Below are 21,857 nucleotides of genomic sequence, written 5' to 3' on the forward strand. Positions count from 1 at the left end.
TACTATATCATAATCATATAGAACATTAACCTATTTTTCCTGGACTGGTGCGCCATGTTGTAATTACAGCTTTATAATATGCAGTAAGTCAATTTTCTCAAATTTCCCCCACACCTTGTAATTTTTTTGGTCAAACGAGATAATCTAGACACAGCACAGTGTCTAGAACAGAATGAGCAATAAATGTGTTAGCTATATGTATAGATACATATAGAAAATACACACACAGAATACAGAAAAATAGAGAAGAAACGAGGCACATTTCTGCATGTGATTAACTCTTTTATATGCCTCATACAGTCCCGAATTGCTTCAGATGGATCTCCTTAAGTTTATTCTGAGGTTTTAATATTTTTTTGCTATAGTAAATATTTTCCATTACATTTTTAAACTGGTTAATGTTGGTAGATAAGAAAGCTTTCTGATTTATATTTGTATTTTGTGATAGGGATCTGAGTTTTTTTTCTAGTTCTAAATAGTTTTACAGTTGATTCTTATGGATTTCTAGATACACAAGAATATTGTTATCTCCTTTTAACATTTATATTTATGTAATTTCTAAGTGTGACATCAATCAGCCTTGTCAAGTGAGACAAGTCCTCTAGCCATTATGCCCTGCAGCCACTCTGTAGAGCAGGGGTCCCCAACCCTAGGGCCATGGACCTGTACTGGTCTATGATCTGTTAGGAACTGGCCCCACAGCAGGAGGTGACCCAGTGAAGCTTCCTCTGTATTTGCAGCCGCTCCCCAGCGCCAGCATCACTGCCTCAGCTCCACCTCGGATCAACAGGCATTAGATTCTCATAGAAGCCCCAGTCCCTGGTGCCAAAAAGGTTCGGGACGGCTGCACTAGAAGCTACGAAGAGGTAAGAAAAGATTCTCCCCCACAGGCTTCAGAGCACATGGCCTCCAGAACTGTGAGACGATCCATCTCTATTTTAAGTCACCCTGGTACTCTGTGACAGCAGCCCTAATACACCGCCCATGCCTATTCACTTAAGTATCCCTCTCACGGACTGGGCTAAAAAAACCCATCAAAAATTATGTGCTTCAAACACTAGTGTATCTCTAGCACTTGGTCCACTGCCTCACTCAAGGTGGGCATTCAATGAAATGTGTGAAAGAAAAGAGCATAGAAAGGAATCAGTTTTAGGTGAAAAGGTGTGTCCAACTCAAGTTTTGATGGAAGTTTTTATAGAGCAACAGCTCTCAACCACTGAGTCACAGCACTGGTGCAGAACCACCAATTAGAAAGTACAAGTATGTGCTAGTAGTAACACTAAGGGCCAAAGTTTAGGAATTATTATTATTTTTTTAAAGAAATATAAATTAAAACTAATTCAAGGTATAATCTCTATAATAAATGACACGCTCGTTCTCTCATATTCTAATGTTTTCTTGAATGCCAGTGGGAGAAGTGAAATCAAAAAGCATGTCAGAAACTGCATCTAATTCTGCAATACCCATGGAAGAGTATTTTACAGGAAAAACATGTTAAGAACTACTGCTATGGAGAAGAGAAGACATTAACTAGAAACAGTAGTCATAATAGTAATAATAAATAATGACTCACAGTTACTAAACATACTATTTTCTGGATACAAAATTCTATGTATTTTGTAAAATTTAATATATTTAACCTAACATGGATTATTGCAATAGCTTTGTAATCAGTCTCACTGAATGCACACTTACCCCTCTAGAAATCTATCCTAAACACAACAGCCAAAGTGATCCTTCTACAACATGTTGAATAATATCACTCCCCTGCTCAAAACATGGCTCCCACCTCACCCAGAGGAAAAGTCCAAGTCCTTAAAAAGGCCAGGCGTCACCAGGACCTTAAGTCCTCTCTCACTTCATCGCTTAGCCTCCTCCTGTCACATCCTCGGATTCCACCCACTGGCCTCCTTGCTGCTTTATCCTGCCAAGCACCGTCCGCCTCACATCTTTCTCCTTCCTGTTCCGCTCTACTAACTAACCCACCTTTCCCCCAAGACGAATCTGCAGGACTTATGTGCCCACTTTCTTCAGTTCCCTGCTCCACGCAGTAAGGCGTTCCCTGACCCCTCAGCAACAGATATACAGAGTATAGGATTACTATGAACCAAAAGTCTTCCTCCATATTTCAATCTTTTGCTAAAAGTACTTTGAATTTTTCTCAGTCTTAAAACTTTTAAATGACATATAATGATGTTTTTATGAGGAATATATACCTGTAGCTGTTGAAGATCATCTTCCTGAATGTTCTGGGATAAATTATAAATCTAGAAAACAAAAATCCAGATTGATATGATTCTAGCTAACTTAAAACAAAGCTCAAATAAGCCTAAAGCATTGAAAAGTTTTGTACATTTAAAAATTTGCATGTAAGAATATGAAGTCTGTTCAAACAGTAATATTATGTCTTTTGAAAAACTATGTATGCGTAGTTGAAATAATGTAATTCTTCCTTTACAGTTTAAAAATTATTTTTCTTAAGTTCTTACCAAATGTACATTTCCTATATGATGTCACTGATATAATTTCAATTTCTACTTTGACTTTTCTTGGAGTTTTTTTATATATACTTATGACCAAAATGGGATAGTTTAGCCTGCTTCCTAAACTTGTAAGCATTAACTGATATCTGTAGTCTAAAAAGAACATTTATATATATCACCACAGGAGTTCTGATAACAGAATAATAACTAAAATTAGATGTACTCCCTTCACCTTATTTCCTCGACAAACTTTTTTCTCTAGTCAAGTGGTTTTACCTGAACAGAACTGGTCATGGTGCTCAGAGCGAAGATGGTAGCACAGTCTTTCACAGTGGACTGGCTGTCGAATGCCCCCTGGGTATCCATCAGAACAACTGCGACCTACAAAAAAAAGGGAAAAATACACAAAAAACATGTTAAAGAAGGGGAAATATGTGAAGGAAAAATTGAATAGTATAGGTAACATTTAAATGAGACTTAAACACTTGCTTGTAGGGTCTATCAGAAAGTATAATTATTTAGGTGCCTTTTTTTGACCAGAGAACTTTGCTGGAGATCATCTGTTCTGACCTAATGAAATGATAAAAAAAACCGGCTTACAGAGCAATACAAGAGGGGGGAATCACGCCACCAACTAAGACAGCCAAATGTTGAGGCCAATAAGCTCACTCACCAAGCCAGTAATTTGGATGTGTTGTTGTTGTTGAAAAAGAAATTAAAAATATTAACTGACTTAGTTCAAACTTAGGCATAATCCAATAAAAGAAAGCATATGTATTGGAATATTTTTGGCTTTTATTGGTAAAGCTGTATTTTCTCAAATTTCTGGGGTTTTCTGGTTGTTTGATAAAAGAAAATTAACACTGAACCTTTACAAAAGACAGACCGCACCAAAAAGGCCAGACTAAAGGAGAATCCAGGCTACCTTTACACTCTATAAACATAGCTAGGCTTCGTGAAACCTTAGGTTTTCCAAAAAGAACTTAATGACCCATTCCCACCCTGAAAGTGCAATTAAAAAATTTAGCAGCAAATAGCCAAAGACACAGTCAAAGTTCTACAAGTGGCTGCCTCTGGAAAAGGGGACCAGCCAGGAGGAAGGATGCTCTTTTTTATTGTGAACAATCAAATGCTAATCAACTATTTAAACTATGTCTATATATTACTTTTGTTAAAAAATGAAATGTTGCTTAAAAAAATGCAAGTAACTAATACATATAAAAACCTATAATACTACAAATAAAACACACATATGGAACTATCCAAAACCCATGATCGCCTATCTGTAATTCTGAAAGGTCAGTAGTGGCCAGGGGCCAGGAGAAGAGGGAGAAGAGGAATGACTGCTAATGGGGACTCAGTTTCTTTTTGGGGTGATCAAATGTTCTGGAATTAGATGGTAGCAATACTTGCACAGCTTTGGGAGCATCCCCAAAACTGCTGAATTATATACTTTTTAAAGGCTGAATTTTATGGTATGCAAATTATATCTCACTAAAAAAGAGCCAATCGTGGCATATATTTGCTAACTAGAAACACGAGGCTAGACAGAGGAAGCAAGGGGAAACACCAAAGCTCTCTGAGGAGCAAGTCGCACGCACACTTAGATAAAGTGCTGAGTGTGTGGGGGAACGTGTTCTCATCTCATGTGGCAGACCCCAAGTGCCATGACCGCGCTCAAGAACAATTTCGCAGTAGCTGGAAAAGGGAAAACGCATTCTCAGACCCAGCAATTCTACTTCTAAGTGGCTTTCTGATGTTTTTGGCTGGAACCCAAAGTAAGAAATATATTTTACATCATGACAAAAATGCACATACATAAAGCTGGAACTAAATTTGTATGTGTACTGCACTCTGACACTTTCTACTCTGTTCTAGTTCTTTTTTTTTAAATACTCGTCACAATTGTGTTTGCTTCGGCAGCACATATACTCAGTACTGGTTATAAGCCAATAAATTGACTTCTCTCCCCTAATGGGTTAGGGACAAAGTTCAAAACACTGTGGCCTGGAGACATGCTTGTATACTTACTCAAGGAGACATTTATCAAGCTGTTCACTGTAGCAGGATTATAAAAATTTTTAAAAAGGTAAATAATATAAATGCCCACCAGAAGGAAAATGGGTAAATATGATATATTTATGTGATGATTACTACCTAACAGTTAAAAGGAATAAACCAGAGCTACTTCTTTAAGAATGTTGATTTTTAATTTCAAAGTAAAAACACATGAATTATCTACTTCTAAAAACAGATAATTTCTAAACTCAAATCTCACCAAGTATATATATAAAAAAAATACAAGACAATCATGCTTAACTTTTATTTGGCTAACTTCTAAAGAACTGCTTATTAGTATGGCATTTATCCGATATTACACTGATTTTTAAAGTACTCCTGATCTTGCTGAATGTCTGAACATGATGCTTTCTAACAGGGTTCCTACAAAACACAACAATGAGATCCCACAGCACACCTAACAGAATGGCCAAAATCCAGAAAACTAGCAACACCAAGTGCTAACAAGGATGTGGAGCAACAGGTACTCTCATTCACTCCTTAGAGAGTTCAAAATAGTACAGCTACTTTGAAAAACAGTTTGGCAGTTTCTTACAAAACTAAACACTGTCTTACCGTACAAGCCACCAATCATACTCACTGGCATTTACCTAAATGAGTTTAAACTTATATCCACACAAAAACGGCACATGTTTAGAGCAGCTTTATTCGTAATTGCCAAAACTTGGCAGCAAATAAGATGTCTTTCAGTAGGTGAATAAAGTGTGGTACATCCATATAATGAAATATTATTCAGCAATAAAAAGAAATGAGCTATCAAGTCATAAAAAAAAAAACCATGAAAGTACATCGCTAAGTGAAAGAAGCCAATCAGAAAGGCCTACTCACTGTAGGATTCCAATTATATGACATGCTGGACAAGGCAAAACTGTGGAGACTGTAAAAAGATCAGTGGCTGCCAGGAACTGAGGGAGGAGGGGAAAGTGAAGGAAGGAACAAAGAGGTGGAGCACAGGCTTTTTAGGGCCGCGCATCTATTCTGTCTTATACAGTAATATAGCTACCGTCATCATAGGTTTGTCAAAATCCATAAAATGTACAACGCAGAGTGAGCCCTAACATAAACTATGGCCTTTTGTTAATGACAACATAGGAATATGGGTTCATTACTTATAACCAGTGAATCACACTAATTAAAGATGTAAATAACAGGGGGAAACTGAGAGGGGGAGAGGATGTGAGAACTCAGCACTTTATGATAATTTTCCTATAAACCAAAAACTGCTCTAAAACATAAAGTCTATTAATTTTTTTAAAAGACAAGAAACCACAATGATGTTGCGAAACATGGAGCTTTATAGGAGTCAATTCAATAAGATAAAAAAAAAAGAAAGAAAAAAAACCAAGGGAGCTAAAATGTCAGATACCTAAAAGCAAACCTTACTTACTACTAACAACATGTAAAGGCTTACAGACTCCCTGAGCTATTAAAGAGAATATACCAAATGCCCCCAAAATAAAAATTAGATCTACTGGTTCTATACAAAGGAATCACATAATCAAAAAACCCTAAAAACAAATTATGAAAACATCTACCACACCTTACCAGAAATGTAGAAAGAGAGCATAATGCAGAAAATCAGAACTGACATGAAAGTTAAAGGACCTTGCTGTATGTAATGCCAACTCTAAGAGTGGCTAGCTATATTACCAATGGCAGGCCTTTAACTCATTGAGTCTCATTTCAGCATCTCTAAAATGAAAAGATTGGACTTTCGCTTCCAGTCAAAATGGAATAACAGACTGGATTTACCCTCCAACCTAAAACCAAAAAATAATAGACAAAATATATGAAACACTTTCAAGACACTGGACATCAGGTAACAAAGGATAATGATCCTTGACAGAAAGGACACAGATAAGGTGAGCCCAAAGGTTGTCCCAGCTTACCGGGCAAGGCTCAGGGAGGGCGAACCAGGGCAGAGTCCAACTGATTCCCTGAGCCCAGGAGACAGAACTGAGAGTCAGGAAGACCAGGGAAACTGGAGCTCTCAGGCAGAGCACCTGGGAGGAGAGAGCCACAGAGGCAACCCCAGAGACCTGCAGAGTGTTCACTCGAATACTGACCAGTGTGTGTCCATGAGGAAACGACCTGAGTCTGGATAAAGAACCATTCAAAAGGTTTAGAGAAAACAGTCCCCACTCCTCACGAGAGCGAGGAAGAGTGCCTCTTCCCACCAATCAGAATGCAAAAAACCCCATAATATTAGAGTACTCAGGAGAGTCTTGCCTCAATAGTGAAGAATAGCTCTGGATTAAATACTGATCTAGTCCCCTTTAACATACCTTAAAAGCAAGACTAGAAAGGATCCGACAGTTTCTAAAATTCTTCACTGCATCCCAAAACGAGTTCAGTATTTTATAGGAATACAAAAATATCCAGCACCTAATAAGGTAAAATTCACACATCTGGCATCCAATCAAAAATTTGCTGGCATGCAGAGCAGAAAAAGATGATCCAAATAAGAAGAAAATCAATTAAAATTAACCCAGAACTGACACGGATGTTAAAAACAGAAAACAATTTCAAAACAGTATTCTGTATATCTGTTTCCATATATTTAAGCAGTTAAATGACATAAAAGACATAAAAAAGACCTAAACTGAACTTCTAGAGATGAAAATTACAATGTCTGAAATGAAAAATACACTGAATAGGATTAAACAGCAGATTATAAAGGTTGGTGAATTTAAAGACCTACCAATAGAAACTGTCCTAAAGGAAACAAGAGAGGAAAAAAAGAATTTTAAAAAATGAACGGAGCATCAGTGAGTTCTGTTCAAGTATCCTGATATATATGTAATAGGAATCCCTAAAGGGGATTTGGGACAAAAAATATTTGAAGAAATAATGGCCATAAAATGCCAGAATTTGATCAAAATTATCAACCTGCAGATTCTAAATATTTGAAGAAATCCAAACACAAGAAACACAAGAAGCATGAATAGGACTACGCTAAGACACAACATAATCAAATTGCTCCCCCAAAATGATAAAGAACATCTTAAAAGCAACCAGACAAAAAAGACACGTTAGGCACAGTAGAGTCCTCGTCAGAACCAATGACGAGAAAAAGGCAGGGGAATGACATCTCTAAAGCACTAAAAGCAAAATCTATCAGCCTAGAATTCTATACTCAGCATAAATTTTTCAAAAACAAAGGCAAAATAAAGACTTTTCAGACATACGAAAGCTAAAAGGATTCAGCACCAGCAGAGCAGCACTTTAAGAATATTAAAAGAAGTCCTTCGTGCAGAAGGAAAAATGGACAAAAAGATAGAAATATAAACACAAAAGAATGAAGAGCAGTTAATGGTAAGTACACAGGTAAATATATGGTTTTTTTGTTATTACTTAAATATCTTTAAAAGATAACTTTTAACTGCCCATTTAAACAAAAATAAAAACAATGTTATTAAAGTAAAATATGCAATAATAGTACAAAACTTGGAAGGGAAAATGGAATGTCAATTATGCCTTGATTAAGGTTGGATAAAATAATATCTAAAGAGCCTTCCATAAAAAAATTTCTAATGTTATATTTCAATGTTACAACTCTTTATTCTCCTAGATTTTTTTTTTAAATGTGTGTTAACCTCCCTATTTTGCTATACTTTTTCTGTATGTGTATCTACGCATAAAAAAAATTAGAGGGTTTTCCAATATACCTTTCTCCTAAAACCTCACTCAAAAAAAGAAATACAATGATTAATAAGGCAATTTATAAGGAAATAGAATAGAAGATGTGAAAATAGCAATCAAGAGTTGTATATCAACTTTCCAGCTTCCGAAATATTAAACGACAGCATTAAGGAAAACCTGGAACTAAACGACGTGCAGGGGGTGTCTGAACCCTTAAGTCCTGCAAAAATGAGAGGCACCAATAGCTGAGAGGCATGCCTTAGAGAGAATGGGTTAAAGTTTAAGAAACAGCAATACTCCAAATTCCCTCTTCTACTTGGGGAGACACATGACTTCCCCCCACCCACAATCCTTACAAAGAAATCTGGAGAGGCTCTACGACTACAGCTTACTGTTTTTTATTAGAAGCCTAATATCACTATTTGATCTTTTAAACTATACTCATGCATTACCTTTAAATCATGCACTTCTATCATTTTTGATAAAAATTATTTTCTAATTGGACTATTGGAGTACACGTTAAAGTTCTCATTTTGTTGTTTTTAATTTGTAACCCTTTTTTTCCTTACCTTCTTCCCACCTGGCTTCTCCACGGTGAAAACTTCATTCCAGATCTGAATCCCAGTGGTTTCTGGGTCAGAGCCCCCTCTCCATGAAAATCCTGTTAACGGTTCTTCTGGGTCACCCAACCAATTTGAATGGCCACCTTCCTTCTACAGCAAAAATAAAACAATTCCATTAAATCTTAAATTTTGAGTAATTTTACACATCAAGAATAATCCATGAGTTTATTTTGCTCTTTTGGACATAAATTCTAATTTTCTAATTTGCAAGGAAATAATTCTACCTTACCTGGAAATATAAGTATCGGAGCATGAAGTCCAGAAAGAAGGACTTGCCCTTTCGGAAGGCACCAGCCACTGACACCACCACCACATCGAGGTCTCGAATGTGATCCTGCAAGAGGATCCTGGCCAAGGCTTTCTCTTCTAGCTCAAAGGAATGCTGGTCTTTATGAACCAAAACCACCTGCACTGGACCAGGCTTTCCACTCTCCATGGCATCCCCTATGTTGTAGCAGAGAAAAAAATAGTTTCACATATTTTTGAAATATGTATTTTTAAATATGGGAAGAGCAAATCTTAAGGTACAAAAGTACTAACCATAAAAGAAAAAAATGACAAATTAGACTTTATTAAAATTAAAAACTTTTCTTCATTAAAAGATACCATTGAGAGTAAAAATGCAAGCCACAGGATAGGAGAAAATAGCACAATACCTATGTCTAAAGGACTCGCATCCAGAATCAGTATAGAAATCCATAAGGAAAAGACATATTCCAATTCTTAAAAGAGAAATGGACAAAAGATAGCAAACAGGTACTTCACTTAAGTTAAAAAATAAAAAAGAGAAGAAATCCAAATGGTGAATAATCATATAAAAAGGTGATTCCATACCATTGCTTATCAATGAAATGTAAATTAAAACCACAATGAAATCCACAACCTGCCCAACCTAATGGCTGAAATTTAAATGCTGGACAATATCAACTGTGGGAGAAGATGTGGTACAACTGAAACTCTCACCCATTCTGATGGGAATATAACCACTTTGGAAAAGCGTCTGGCAGTATCTACTCAAAACAAACATACCTATGAGCAGCACTTCTACTCCTAGGTATATACTTAAGAGAAATAAATGTTTATGTCCACCGAAAGACATATATACAACTGTTCACATTCACTTCACTCAAAATAGTCCCAAACTGTAAATAACCCAAATGCCCATCAACAGTTAGAAAGGGTGTTTGTCACTGCTATGCCTTTTGCACATGTTATTTCATTTAATCCTCAGAACAACTCTACGAGGTAACTACTACTACTACCCCTGGTTGGCTGGTTGCTCCCCCAATATGTGTTTGCTCCTCTTACTACAGCAATAGATTTTCATCCAGGCACATAACTGCCCCAAAGAGAACACATTTCCAGCCCAACCGCACAGCTACAGTGTCACCACGTAACTACACTATGACTGGAAATGATACAGCGGCTTCTGGGCCACGCATTTTCCCCTTTCTGCTGGCTGCAGAAGTGGGAGCGAGTCATCCTGAACCACGCCCGTGAGGGCAACACCCCGTAACACTGCAGCAGCAAGAGGGATAGGGCCTAGACTTCGAGCAGCAGAACTGCCATGCTGGTTCACACCGACGTGAAAACAACAAAAAAAGTCTTCCTTGTTTAAATTAAATCACTTATTTAGAGGCTTTATCGGATACAGGCAAACCTAGAAACCAACACGACGACAGTGCCCTAGGTCTTCAGAATTAAGTTCGTGATACTGTCTCTTTCAATTTCATCTAGTTCGCTATTAAAATTTACTGAGCACGTGAATGTACTGACACATAGCAGACTTACAACTGTGAAGAGAATGAATGACAAGTACGGCAATGCAGTTGAAGGCTTCAACCCGAAGGATGCAGGTGGTATTGTCAGAGCAACAGGAATGGAAGATAAGGTTACATGGGCTACAGACCAGACAGAATAATCCAACGACAAAAATGTGTGCAGCTGTGCACAATGAACTGCACTTCAAGGGAAACTGAAGCACTGAAGACGGTTAAGAAAAAAGTGATCAAGCCTTCACTCAGCTCTTCCTCTCTGCCCACAGCACAGCGAAAAGGAAGAGAACCGGCTATGTTTAGTTGGAGGAGCTGGGGTGATCCTGCACTTCTCTTCACAAGTGTATTGGGCACACCAGATTAAAAGAGATATTGTTCCTGTGGTTTGGGTCCGCTCGAGGGAAAAATTATTTTGAACTGTACAGATCACCGAAATTCATTTTAAACAAGTGGAGCTGCTCACTTTTCACCTTTATCTCTCACTTTCAACTAATCTTCCAGGTAAAAACTTTTTCTACTCACCACTTTCCAGGTATCATGTAAATGTCCTTTGCTGTTTTATCCTCACCTCTCAGACTCTCCAATCCCATAGACTCCTTAATCCAAAGCTTAGGGCCCTTTCCACCTGTTGATCATCCAAGCCACCATCCCCAACTGGTGTTTTAATGTCACCTTATCTCCTTAGGGCTTACCTCCTTCATTACAGTACATAAACATATTATGACAGCAACTACACAAAAGGCTATCTAAAAACATTCATGGATCAACAACTTAAAGCTGAAATCGCCATCCTTCTCCCCACTGCCTTAGTTCCTCTAATTCCTATTCTTCTCATCACCCCAAGCAAATTTATTCTCATTGGTCTTTCTACTGGGAGAAAGTTAGAATTCAGGTCCTGTCCTGTCCTGATTCCTGAATTTCAAGTGTACAACTTATTCAACCATTTGTTCTCATTGCCTGAAATGCTTCTTCCCCCTTGACTCCAAACAAATATCTGCTCATCCTTCAACACTCACCTTTATCTTCCCTTTGTCCTGATCCTCCCACCCCATCCCTCAGAGCCTATCACTTCATATGATATACTAGAAAGAAAAGAGGCTCTGGAACCAAGTCAGAGCAGGGCTTGAATCCTTACTTTCTTCTAGAATGTAAGCTCCACAAGGGCACAAATTTTTTTCTCTTGTTCAGAGCTATATCCCCCAAGATCCCAGAATACTGCCCACACTTAGTAGACATCTAATAAACATTTGTGGAATGAACTCCACCATTTAGTCATAATGTGACTATAGATAAATTTCTAACCACTTGAAACTATTTATTTATAAATCTAACACCCATCTCAAAGCACAGTGTCTGACACATATTAGGAACTCAAAGTGGACCCACTTTCCTATTTCTACTAAACCCTGTACATACTATACTATTATTCTACTCATCACAATATTATTATATTGTAATTATGATTTACCACCTGAACTGGAAGTTCTTGGGGAGAAACTGTCACATTCAGCCCCAGTATCTAACATAGGAATAATAGTTTCCTAATATTGTTAACATTAAACCCAAAGTACATCTTAAGAAAAATCAGTTCCTTCCCTTCCTCCTCCCAGGTTTTCTTTCATTGTCAAACTCCTTGAAGGTATGTCTTCATCCACTTATCTACCCATTCCTCTCTTACCACCTTGCAATCTGACTTTCCACCCAATCTCTCTGTCGAAACTGTTCTATTTATGACCTCTTGCCAAATACGATGGCCCTCTCTTCTCATTCAGCTCACTCTCTCATGACAAAACACAACTGCCACCCACTTATAACTTCTTAAAAACCTATGGACTCAGTGACAGGGCACATTCCAAGTTCTCTTCCAACCTCTTTATCACCTGTTTTCACTAGTTTCTCTTCTTTTCAGCCTCCTGTGATATACACCAATGCCCTCTGTTCAGTCTTTTTGCAGTTCTCATTCACTCTCTCAACGAGCTCTTTATTCTTATAATTTCGCTACGCCCTCTATTTTGGTGATATAATTTCATGATTTTGTAATCTGCATTCATGTCCAAATGTATACCTGCCTAAGGGGCAGATTCACCCGGATATTCTACTACCACCTCACTCTCAAAAGTAATATGTAGACATAAATGGGCAAGGAAACAAGATCCTGTTCCAGTTCTACCACCACCAATCTGTGTGATTCTGGGCATGTCTAATCTACAGTCTCAACAGGAAAATAAGTCAAGATTTAATCCCTAGCAACCCTATCAGTATTAACATTTTATAAGTTTATATTTGATATCACCAAAATGAATCCTCAGTTTTTCCACCTATCTCAAACCTCCACCTTTTCAGACTCCACATAATCTCTGACTCTATCTTCCTATATGCAATATATCACCAAATCCTATTATATCTTCCTTCCATAACTTAAGCTCCTGTTTTGGCAAAGGTTGTTATTCTAGTAAAGCAATATATATAGGAGAAAGGTCTTTCCCAATAACCAGGAAAAGCCAGAGTTCAGGCCCCAGTTCTGCACTGACTGTAACTGCATGAGTAAATCACTTAACTTCTCCAAGTCTCAGCTCCCTCTACAAAATCAAGCAGTTATGTGAAGCTCCTTTCTAGCTCTAAAATTCAACAACTGAACAACTGAAAATTTCCTGGATATCTAAATTGGCCAAACTTGCTAGGTGAATTATTTGCCCCTTGGCTTAAAGTGTATAGGCCTGTCTAAAAAACAAATTAAAATTAATGATGATAAAAACATTAAAGCAACTTGCTCAGTAAGGACCCATGCAAAAGACTCTGGGGTTTTCTCTTGGAGGGGAGGGGTCCCTAACTGCAGTGAAATCACTTCCACTTCTCTGGAATCTCAAACTCTGGAGATCTAACCTCCAGGGATGGTACTAGAAACCTTTACGCGGCAACCTAATATGCCTTCTCCCTTTAGTGAAGCAAAAGGTCTAGATATGTACTCTGAGACAACTGGAGTAGTAATGTTCACTTATCTGAACATCTAATGCTCATTTATATGAAGAGTTAATGCTACATCACATATGATGTTCACTTACATGAATAGATGTGTCATTTTTGTACACATAGAGATGTGGCCTGACCATAGTCGCATGTCATCCATATATATGTAAGGGAACTTAAAACCTCTGATTTTTTTTTAAAGTGAGTATTAGTAATTCTGTATCACACTGCCAGTTTTGATATTGCTGTAAATAGCTCATGGTAATACTGTATGAGCCATCATTTCAACAATGTGGAAATGTTGAAAATATTTAAATAATTAAAAAGCTCTCCAATAGTTTATGTGCAAACTACAACTTTTTTTCTAATTACTTATTTTTTTTCAGGCAAGGCAACCCCTTGGTTGACCTCACAGATTGCAAGGACCTTGTCAATTTACAGTCTTTTATTTTTTTATTTTTACGCCTACAGCAGCACCTGGTCTTCCTGGGTGGTCTCCTATCTAAGTACTAACCAGGCCAGACCCTGTTTAGCTTCTGAGATCAGACGGGATGGGCCTTGTTCAGGGTTGCATGGCCGTAGACCTAATTACTTTTAAAGTACTGATTTATCCTTTTCTTTTGGTACAACACACCTTAACCCAGATGACCAATAGATTTAAATATGCCTGTTTGAATAATCTCTACAAAAATTGCATTTAATAGATTAGCTCTGTACAAAAAAGACAACCCAGCTAGAATGAAGCTGAAAAACTAACAGGTGACGTTATAATAGGGAAGAATTTGTAGAGACCTGTATAAATTACAGTACATTGACTCTTAGAATTATCTAACTTTGAATTTTTAAAAGTCTTTAAAAAAAGGAGCTACACAGGTTAAAGTAGACACAACTACTGAATCATAATTGGCCTTTTCAGTCCTATAGAAAATTTTAAGAAGTAAGTTCCATCGGAAAAGCATGGAAAAAAAGTTTAAATGCCCCTCCAATATTTGAGACCACCTGAACTGTGATAAATTCAATGAAACTAGTTAATTAAAAAAGCAATTACAATTGCCTTTTCAGAAAAATTCATACCAAATTTAACTGAACAATTTGACACCACAGACCAGGGTCTCTCGACCTCTGCACTATTGATATTTTGGGCTGGATGACTCCTTGTCGTGGGAAACTACCCTACTCATTGTAGGATATTTAGCAGCACCTCTGGCCTCCACCCACTCAAATAACAGTAGGTAGTGCTCCCCCTGGTTAAGAGACCCCAAAACCGTCTTCAGATTTTGCTAAATGTCCCATCAGGCAAAATTACTCTGGGTAAGAACCACTGGGGTGCATGCAGCCAGCCTCAGTGCTCATCCTTAATGCCCAGAGAGTTCTGAGAAGCAAATTAACTACGGTTACAGAAACATTTCAGAGCAGAGCGCATGACTCAGGGTAAAGTTATGACCTGAGCTTTCCACTCTCTTTTTGAAATACCACAGTCTCCTAAAGGGAAAGAACAACACACCCTAAAACAGAAGCATGTTATTTCCATGCCTTGTTCCTGCTGGCGGGCCTTAAGTTCCTCCCAATTCACAGACAAGGCCAGAGAAACACATCATCATGTGTGAGGCTAAGTGCACTAAGCCCTCAGCCAACTCTAGAACAGCTGGGTGTGGTTCATTTTTGGTGATGGTGAGGAAGTACTTTCATATACTCTATTTTGTCTTAAGACAGAAGAACTATGATGGTAGATAACACAAATTTTTAAGTCTGTTTTCAATGAAAAAAAATTACTTAAACCCAACTAAATAGAATACTGGGGAAATTTTACATCCTAATTAAAGGGTTTAAGAGGAAGCTTTTTCAACTCATCTGTTGTAGAAAATCACTGCACTGCAACACAGAATGCTGAACAAAACCACATTTTGTCAATTAAGGATTTTGTAGTGCTTCACAGATTTATAAAGATCAATTATGACTAAACAGAATTGAAGATTCAGAAGTCCAGAGACCTGGCTGAATTTTAAAATGATGCCAGGCTATATATACTACAGGGGGGGGGGGGATCTTTTTAATAGAATGAGTTGAATATTCATCTCATTTGACTTCCCTAAAAATGAGACCACCAAAATCAATCTGATTACCTAAGGTTTTAATTATCTGTGTTCTAGTTGAATGAGGCTTTCTTAATTGGCAATATTTGTCTTTTGCCTTAGATTCCTTATCACTTCAAGGCAAAAGAATCAATTACTCCTTTGCTTATTGGCCTACTATACCAGTAAAGCCTGTTTCCCAATTGGTAATATACCATAGTTGTGAAATATTTCTAACATGTTTTAACAATCAAAACACTTGCCAATAAAAAGCATTTTTTAAAGAAATTTGCAAAGAAGAGCATCAACTTCTAAAACAAATATTGATACTATGAACTATACTTCCTATTAGTAAAAAATCAATTCAAATTTAAGCAACCACAGATAAGGAAATTTGATTATATATTAGTCCGCACATTAGACTCAGGTTTTTTAAACTGTTGCCTGGCCCCCCAATGAATTAAATCAGAATCTGAGAGTGGCTCCCAAGTACTGGCAGGTTTTAAAAATCCCCAGGTTATTCTATTCTAATCTGCAGCAGTGCTGAGAACCGCAGCTCTATAACAATTAAAAGATTTTTCTTTTCCTCCTTTATATTTGTTAGAGACTATGTTTCTAAAATCTCAACCATAATCTGAGGAAATGTTTTAAAATTCAAACTAATTTTGAAATGTAGTTGTTATTTGAACAATTTCTCAATATGAAACACAACGCCTTTAACAGGCATGCCTAGGTATAATAGGTAAATTCAAAACCAGTTCTCAAACAAGTTCACACACCTAGCGTTCCTTAAGGTACTTCACAGTAATCTTAAAAAAAATGTGATCAAACTGTTAATAATGACTAACACTGGGGAACTGGGGAGGTAGCCAAAACTCGGTATTTTTTGCTTCTTACAAACTTCTATTATTTTATTTTAAATAATCAGTGTGACTAGATCCTTTGATTTAAAAATCATAAAAATGAAAAATGCACGTGCTATACCATAAAAAATCAATATTTAAAAAGCCTAAAGAAGTCCTATTTAGTGGAAACTAAGAAAATTATGCTAGTACACATCATCACATTTATCTTCGTTATTTTCTTAATTTCATGTTTACTCCAAAGAGACAGTAAACCGTAGCTAATAAAACAATGTGCCGGACTAGTGTAACGCTTCATTACGTAGAGATCTTTTCATCCAAGCGTTTCCTTTGTAGGTGTTAAAAGCAGCGACAGGGATTTCTAAACTACCGTACAACTAGTTTCTATGGTTGAAAAAAAAAATTTCAATTTCAATTTCAGTACACTACAATGCTGAATATCTGCCAAGGATTAAAACTACTACGTAGGTACGTAGGTTCGTAGGTTCGCTTCTCCAAAAAGTCAAAATGCAAAATCACGTTTTGGTCCGTTCTTTTCTCTCCTTTCCACAAAACGTTTCACCCAACTTTGTATTCAAATTTGAGAGTTGATATTTATTTACTAAAAGATTCTTCAAACAATATTTTCTTTTGCCTTCAGATTTCTCAAGTGAAATTTCTGTCAATTTCAACAGCACACATTTAAAAATGCAGCCAAATAAATGACAGATGCAGCTGTATCTATGAATTTAAATGACTTTGGTTTTTGCTTAATACTTTTACTATTTTTACATCTTCAAGAAGCAAAAGATCAACGGACTGTTATCAAACGTACTAAAGGAACTTCCTAAAAACTAATTTAGGCCACATTCTTTTCTCTCTCCTTTATGGAGTTTAAGCGTGGGTTGAAAAACCAACTTTCCTAATACTTCTTGCTGTGTCTCAAGGTCGTTAGGATAAAAATAAAGCATCCAACTCTTAAAACGTTTTGCAGCTCTCCAATCTCTTCTTAAAAAGCTGAACAATACAGCATCTGCCCTCCTGCTCCCTCGGTGGGTTACACAAGGCCAGAGTTACACAGCCCAAGGTTCCCGGCTCGTAAGCGTGCGAAGCGCCGGGCCAGGGAGCGGGCGGCAGTCTCGGGGCGCCGATCTCTGCCCAGGGCGGGGCCCGCAGAGCCGAAGCCTCTGGACATCGTTCCCGAGACCACCACCCTTCCGGGCTGTCCGGGGGTGCGCTGGCACCAGACCCACGGCAACAGCGGGGAGGAGCATTAGTGGCCTCCCCGGGGCGCGGGGTCCGACCCCGGAAGATGACCACTTCCTGTTGGGGGGCCGAGGAAGGCACCGCCCGCGACCGACCCACCCGCTCGGCCGAGGGAGCAGCCCTGGACCCCGAATTCGCCGGCCGAGAGACCCCGGCAAGGGGCGTGCGGTCGGAGCCCCAGGACAAGGAGGCACGGCGGGCGGGCGGTCTCTTACGAGCTATAGCAGGGAGGGCGGCGGGGTGGCCTTGGAGCGGGCACGGGGAAAATCAGGCGCCTCACCTGCTCCTCCCGAGGCAGCCGCTACCGCTCGCTGAGGGGAAAACATGGAGCCTCCGCCTTCAGCAGAAGCAGCAGGGGCACAAGGAGGGGCGGGATAGGGCGGGAACGAACCAAGCCCTGGAGGCGGGAAACGGGCGGGGCCTGGGCTCTGGATGAAACTGAGAAGGAGGGACGCGCGGAGCTGCGAGGCAACGAGCGCAGGGTGTGTGGGCGAGGTCCGACGGGAGGCTGGAGCGCTGGGCGGGCTGGAGCGGGAAAGCGCACGCGGCCGAATCCCGCTGCCACCCGACGCCCGTACGCGTGCGCAGGAACGCCAAGCGCGCCGCCGACTACCTGGGGCTGCGCACTCAGCGACGGTGTTTTGGGAATTGTAGTCCTACGCTCTCTGGGTCCCCCGCCAACGGGCCTCGTTCTGCGCACTCATCTTGGGCAGGGTATGAAGCGAGAGGGACGGGGCTTCTCGCGGCTCTTCGACCGTTGAACTACAACTCCCAGCAGGCCGTGCGGGGAGGGGAGGGCCGGCCCGGGCCCGAGCCCGCCAGCGAGCCGAGCCCCGCCCCGCTCCTGGCTTTGGGACCGGCGCCAGGACTGAGCCCCTGGGATGACCCGCTTCCAGTCCCTACCTGCCGCGTTTGTGACGGTTTCGGTGTTGAACACTTGCTGGGGCCATAGGTGGGCGGCGCTCTGCCCTAAGGACCAAAGGAAGACCTCAGCCTTGGGTAACGTGAGCAACACTAGCTTTTTAGCGATTTTGACCTAACAAGGAGAGGAGGTCTTGACTTTATTACCATCATCGTTAGCTTCACCCCATATTCCCGTCGCTGCCCAAGCCTGATGATGTACCGTTACCACCCTAAAAGCTAAACCGCGTGGTAGAACACTACAAAACAAAGTTGTCCGAAAATGTTTTTATTCACACTTCACATGTGATTGAGAAACTGTCAGTTGCCACAATTGAATAGTATTGTTATTTTGTATTTGTTGGGTAGGGGCGGTTCTCTTGAGGGTAAGTAGCTAGTGGAGCTTATGAGAGGCTAAAGCATCTATCGCACCACCGCCACCTCTTGGCTTCACCATTGACAAATTATTCACTTTTTAAATTCTGCCTCTGCCTGAACTATAGCCCATAGAATCTCCTTACAGCTACCTCTAGGCTTTGCCAAGCCCTTAAGCTCTTTTTAACAGATGATGATTGGGTCAGAGGTGAAAAGGTAAAGGTAATTCTACCTAATCTCAAGAGGTCCTGTTTTGATTTCTTTACCTCTGCCCCTTCTGAAAAACTCTCAAGATTATTTGAATATCTCCAGGCTTTAGATTTAAGAATCTAGATTAGATCTAGACCAACTGGGGCCAGCAAGAAACTAGACATGAACATCAGGATAAGTGTTTCACATTGGGCTTGCAGAAGACAGGACCTGCAGGATGTGAAATAAATCCAGGGCATTATGTGGCAGGCTCAGAAAGACAGAGGGGCTAAAGGCCGATGACTTGTCAGAATTGCAACGCAGATTAAAATTTTTTAATTGCACATACATCCCAGAATTCTTTATTCCCCTTCCCTGTCTGGCTCCATAAGACTTCTTACCATCTGACTTATGTTTTCCTTTCTTTTTATCTCTTCCCACTAGAATGTAAATTCCAAACAGACAGGAATATTTGTCTGTTTTTGTTCACTGCTGTATCTCTAGCTATATCAAATATTTATTGAATGGATGAATGAAAGTGTATGTTAGACTTAACACTGCTCACTCACTTTCTTGTTCCTTTAATTATTAAGTACCTGCTGTTGCTTTTGAATAAAATACCTCGTTCTATTTTAAGGGCTACCAACAGAGATCCATTGAAATCCATCCTGTCAGGAAATGACCAGCAAATACTGACATTACATCTGTCTCAGTATAACATTATCAAGGTCAATGTTAGCATATCAGCCTTGCCTATACCTTGTAGAAGTTCTGGACATTTGGAACAATACAGGACAAGTTATAGGTAGACTTTACGATTAGTCATAACTCAAAAAGCAACCCCTGCAAACAAGAAACATGTTTTGTTGTTATTGCTATTTCACAGCCATCCCAGGTAATGAAAACAGTAGACATTTAATATGCTAAATGTTAATAATGATTACAGCCTGCCTTCAGCCATCTCACTCTGAATTGAATCATAGGGTATGACCAGAGGCTGAGCTTCTCTTGTGGTTTTTTAGAAGTAGGTGACATGCAGACATGTTTGAAAGGGTAAGGCTACTGGCTTTGGGGTCATACCTGGCTTTGAATTATTGCTCTGTAGCTCACTAGCTGTGCAACCTTGTGTGAGTTACTTAACCTCTTTGATGTCAAATGATTTGAATACTCAGAGTTGTAGGTTAAATGAGATGTAAGTGTTTGGCAATTATGACTGATGCACAGTGCTCAAAAGTTGGTAATCATATTCATTCTGGAAAAGCAAAACAAAGTCATAAATACTCAAGATACTCAAGTATTTTTATGAAGCACAAAAATCACAAAATTATTTTCTGCAATGATATCCACCGTGACTCAGGTTCCAAAGCTTTCAAAAAGAGGGCATTTGTTATGGGGCAGGGACAGGACTAGGCAGTAATGCTGAAACAACGCATAGGACACATTCTGGTCCTCCAGAGACTCACAGTCTTGTGGGTAAATAGCCAAATAAAGAACCAGTCACTGTGACTATGCTGGGACACAGTTCAGCCTTCTCTCCTACACCTATTTGCAGCATCCATGTTTAAGCAACAGTCTGGCCACTTGGAAGGGACAGATTGGATTACTGGCATCCCAGGGTGTCATTTAAATACTTGTAACTTATTTTGTTCATGTATAAAATGAGGTAATGACTTGCCATCCTGGTTTATAAAAAGAAGATAGGCAACCCCTATGCATTAGGTGTTATAAAGCTAAGTATCGGGCCCTCAACACAGTAACACATAGTAACAGTAAAAGCTCAAGACCTGTTTCATTCTTGTTATTTCAGCCAACAGCAAGCACAGCTGTCTAACACTTCAGAAGAACATTAGGAAAGATCACTAGAATTTATTGTTAAGGAAAGGCAGCTAGGTACCTAACTGTATAGCATGCTATCATTTGTATTAAAAAGGGTAAATGAAGATATAGAGTCACTATATTCACCTTTGTATTTGCCACGAAAAGCTCCTAACAGTAGTCGCCTATGTGAATAGGGGTTAGTGATAGAAGAAAACTTTGATATGTTGTATATACTTTTGAAAAAACATGTATATATGAACATATATACGATGTGATTATATTAAAAAAATGTTTAATTAAAACACATAATTTTTTTTTTCTAAGAGAGAAGAAAAAGATGGGGTAATGTGATGGCCTAGAAGCCGAGGTGGGAAATTAGCTGTGTGTAAATGCCAGTCCTCAAAGGATGGGGCCTAGGAAGAAGAGGCCCCCCTCAGGGCCTCAGCAGTAAAAATTGCTCCGCAGAACTGAAAAATGGCTATGCTCCAGTAAAAATCCCATGGGGGCCCTACTCTGCCTGAAAACTTTCACTGAGTCCCAATTAGCCTTAAGATGAAGCCCAGTTCTTTAACTCTATTTTACTGCTTCTCCACCCTCTGACCCCAACACATCTCCTCCATTTCATCTCTTTCTTGTCGCAATGCAGCCCCTCGGCTCTAGCCAACCTGGGCTGACCACACCCCAAACACCTTAGACACAGTCACACTTTTGAAACCGCAGCCACCACAGTGGCCTAGGTGTTACACTGAGGCAGTGTGGAGGGAATGGGCTGGAGGGGATCAAATCTAGACCACTTCTGCTTGACAAGCCAGCAATGACATGTATC

The 21,857-nt window shown here is 39.4% G+C and overlaps 1 protein-coding gene across 2 annotated transcripts in view; it reads right to left on the reverse strand.

Annotated features, from left to right (window-relative positions):
* Positions 1 to 18,382, reverse strand: part of ATL3 (atlastin GTPase 3) — a 35,145-nt gene extending 16,763 nt beyond the window's left edge. Inside the window, exons 1-5 of one of the 2 annotated variants that reach the window (XM_016118585.2) lie at positions 18,363 to 18,382; positions 9,057 to 9,271; positions 8,774 to 8,917; positions 2,760 to 2,864; positions 2,217 to 2,267 (exon numbers count right to left, since the gene is read on the reverse strand). In XM_016118585.2, coding sequence (XP_015974071.1) covers positions 2,217 to 2,267; positions 2,760 to 2,864; positions 8,774 to 8,917; positions 9,057 to 9,263 — 507 coding nt within the window. In that variant the 5' untranslated portion in view covers positions 9,264 to 9,271; positions 18,363 to 18,382. Of the gene's footprint in view, positions 1 to 2,216; positions 2,268 to 2,759; positions 2,865 to 8,773; positions 8,918 to 9,056; positions 9,272 to 18,029; positions 18,325 to 18,362 lie in introns of those variants that run through there. The other variant, XM_016118584.2, reaches the window with a different exon arrangement.
* Between the last annotated feature and the right edge of the window lie 3,475 nt (positions 18,383 to 21,857).

Source organism: Rousettus aegyptiacus, unplaced genomic scaffold (assembly GCF_014176215.1).
Source record: "Rousettus aegyptiacus isolate mRouAeg1 unplaced genomic scaffold, mRouAeg1.p scaffold_m13_p_5, whole genome shotgun sequence".
In the NCBI taxonomy this organism is placed as follows: Eukaryota; Metazoa; Chordata; class Mammalia; order Chiroptera; family Pteropodidae; genus Rousettus; species Rousettus aegyptiacus.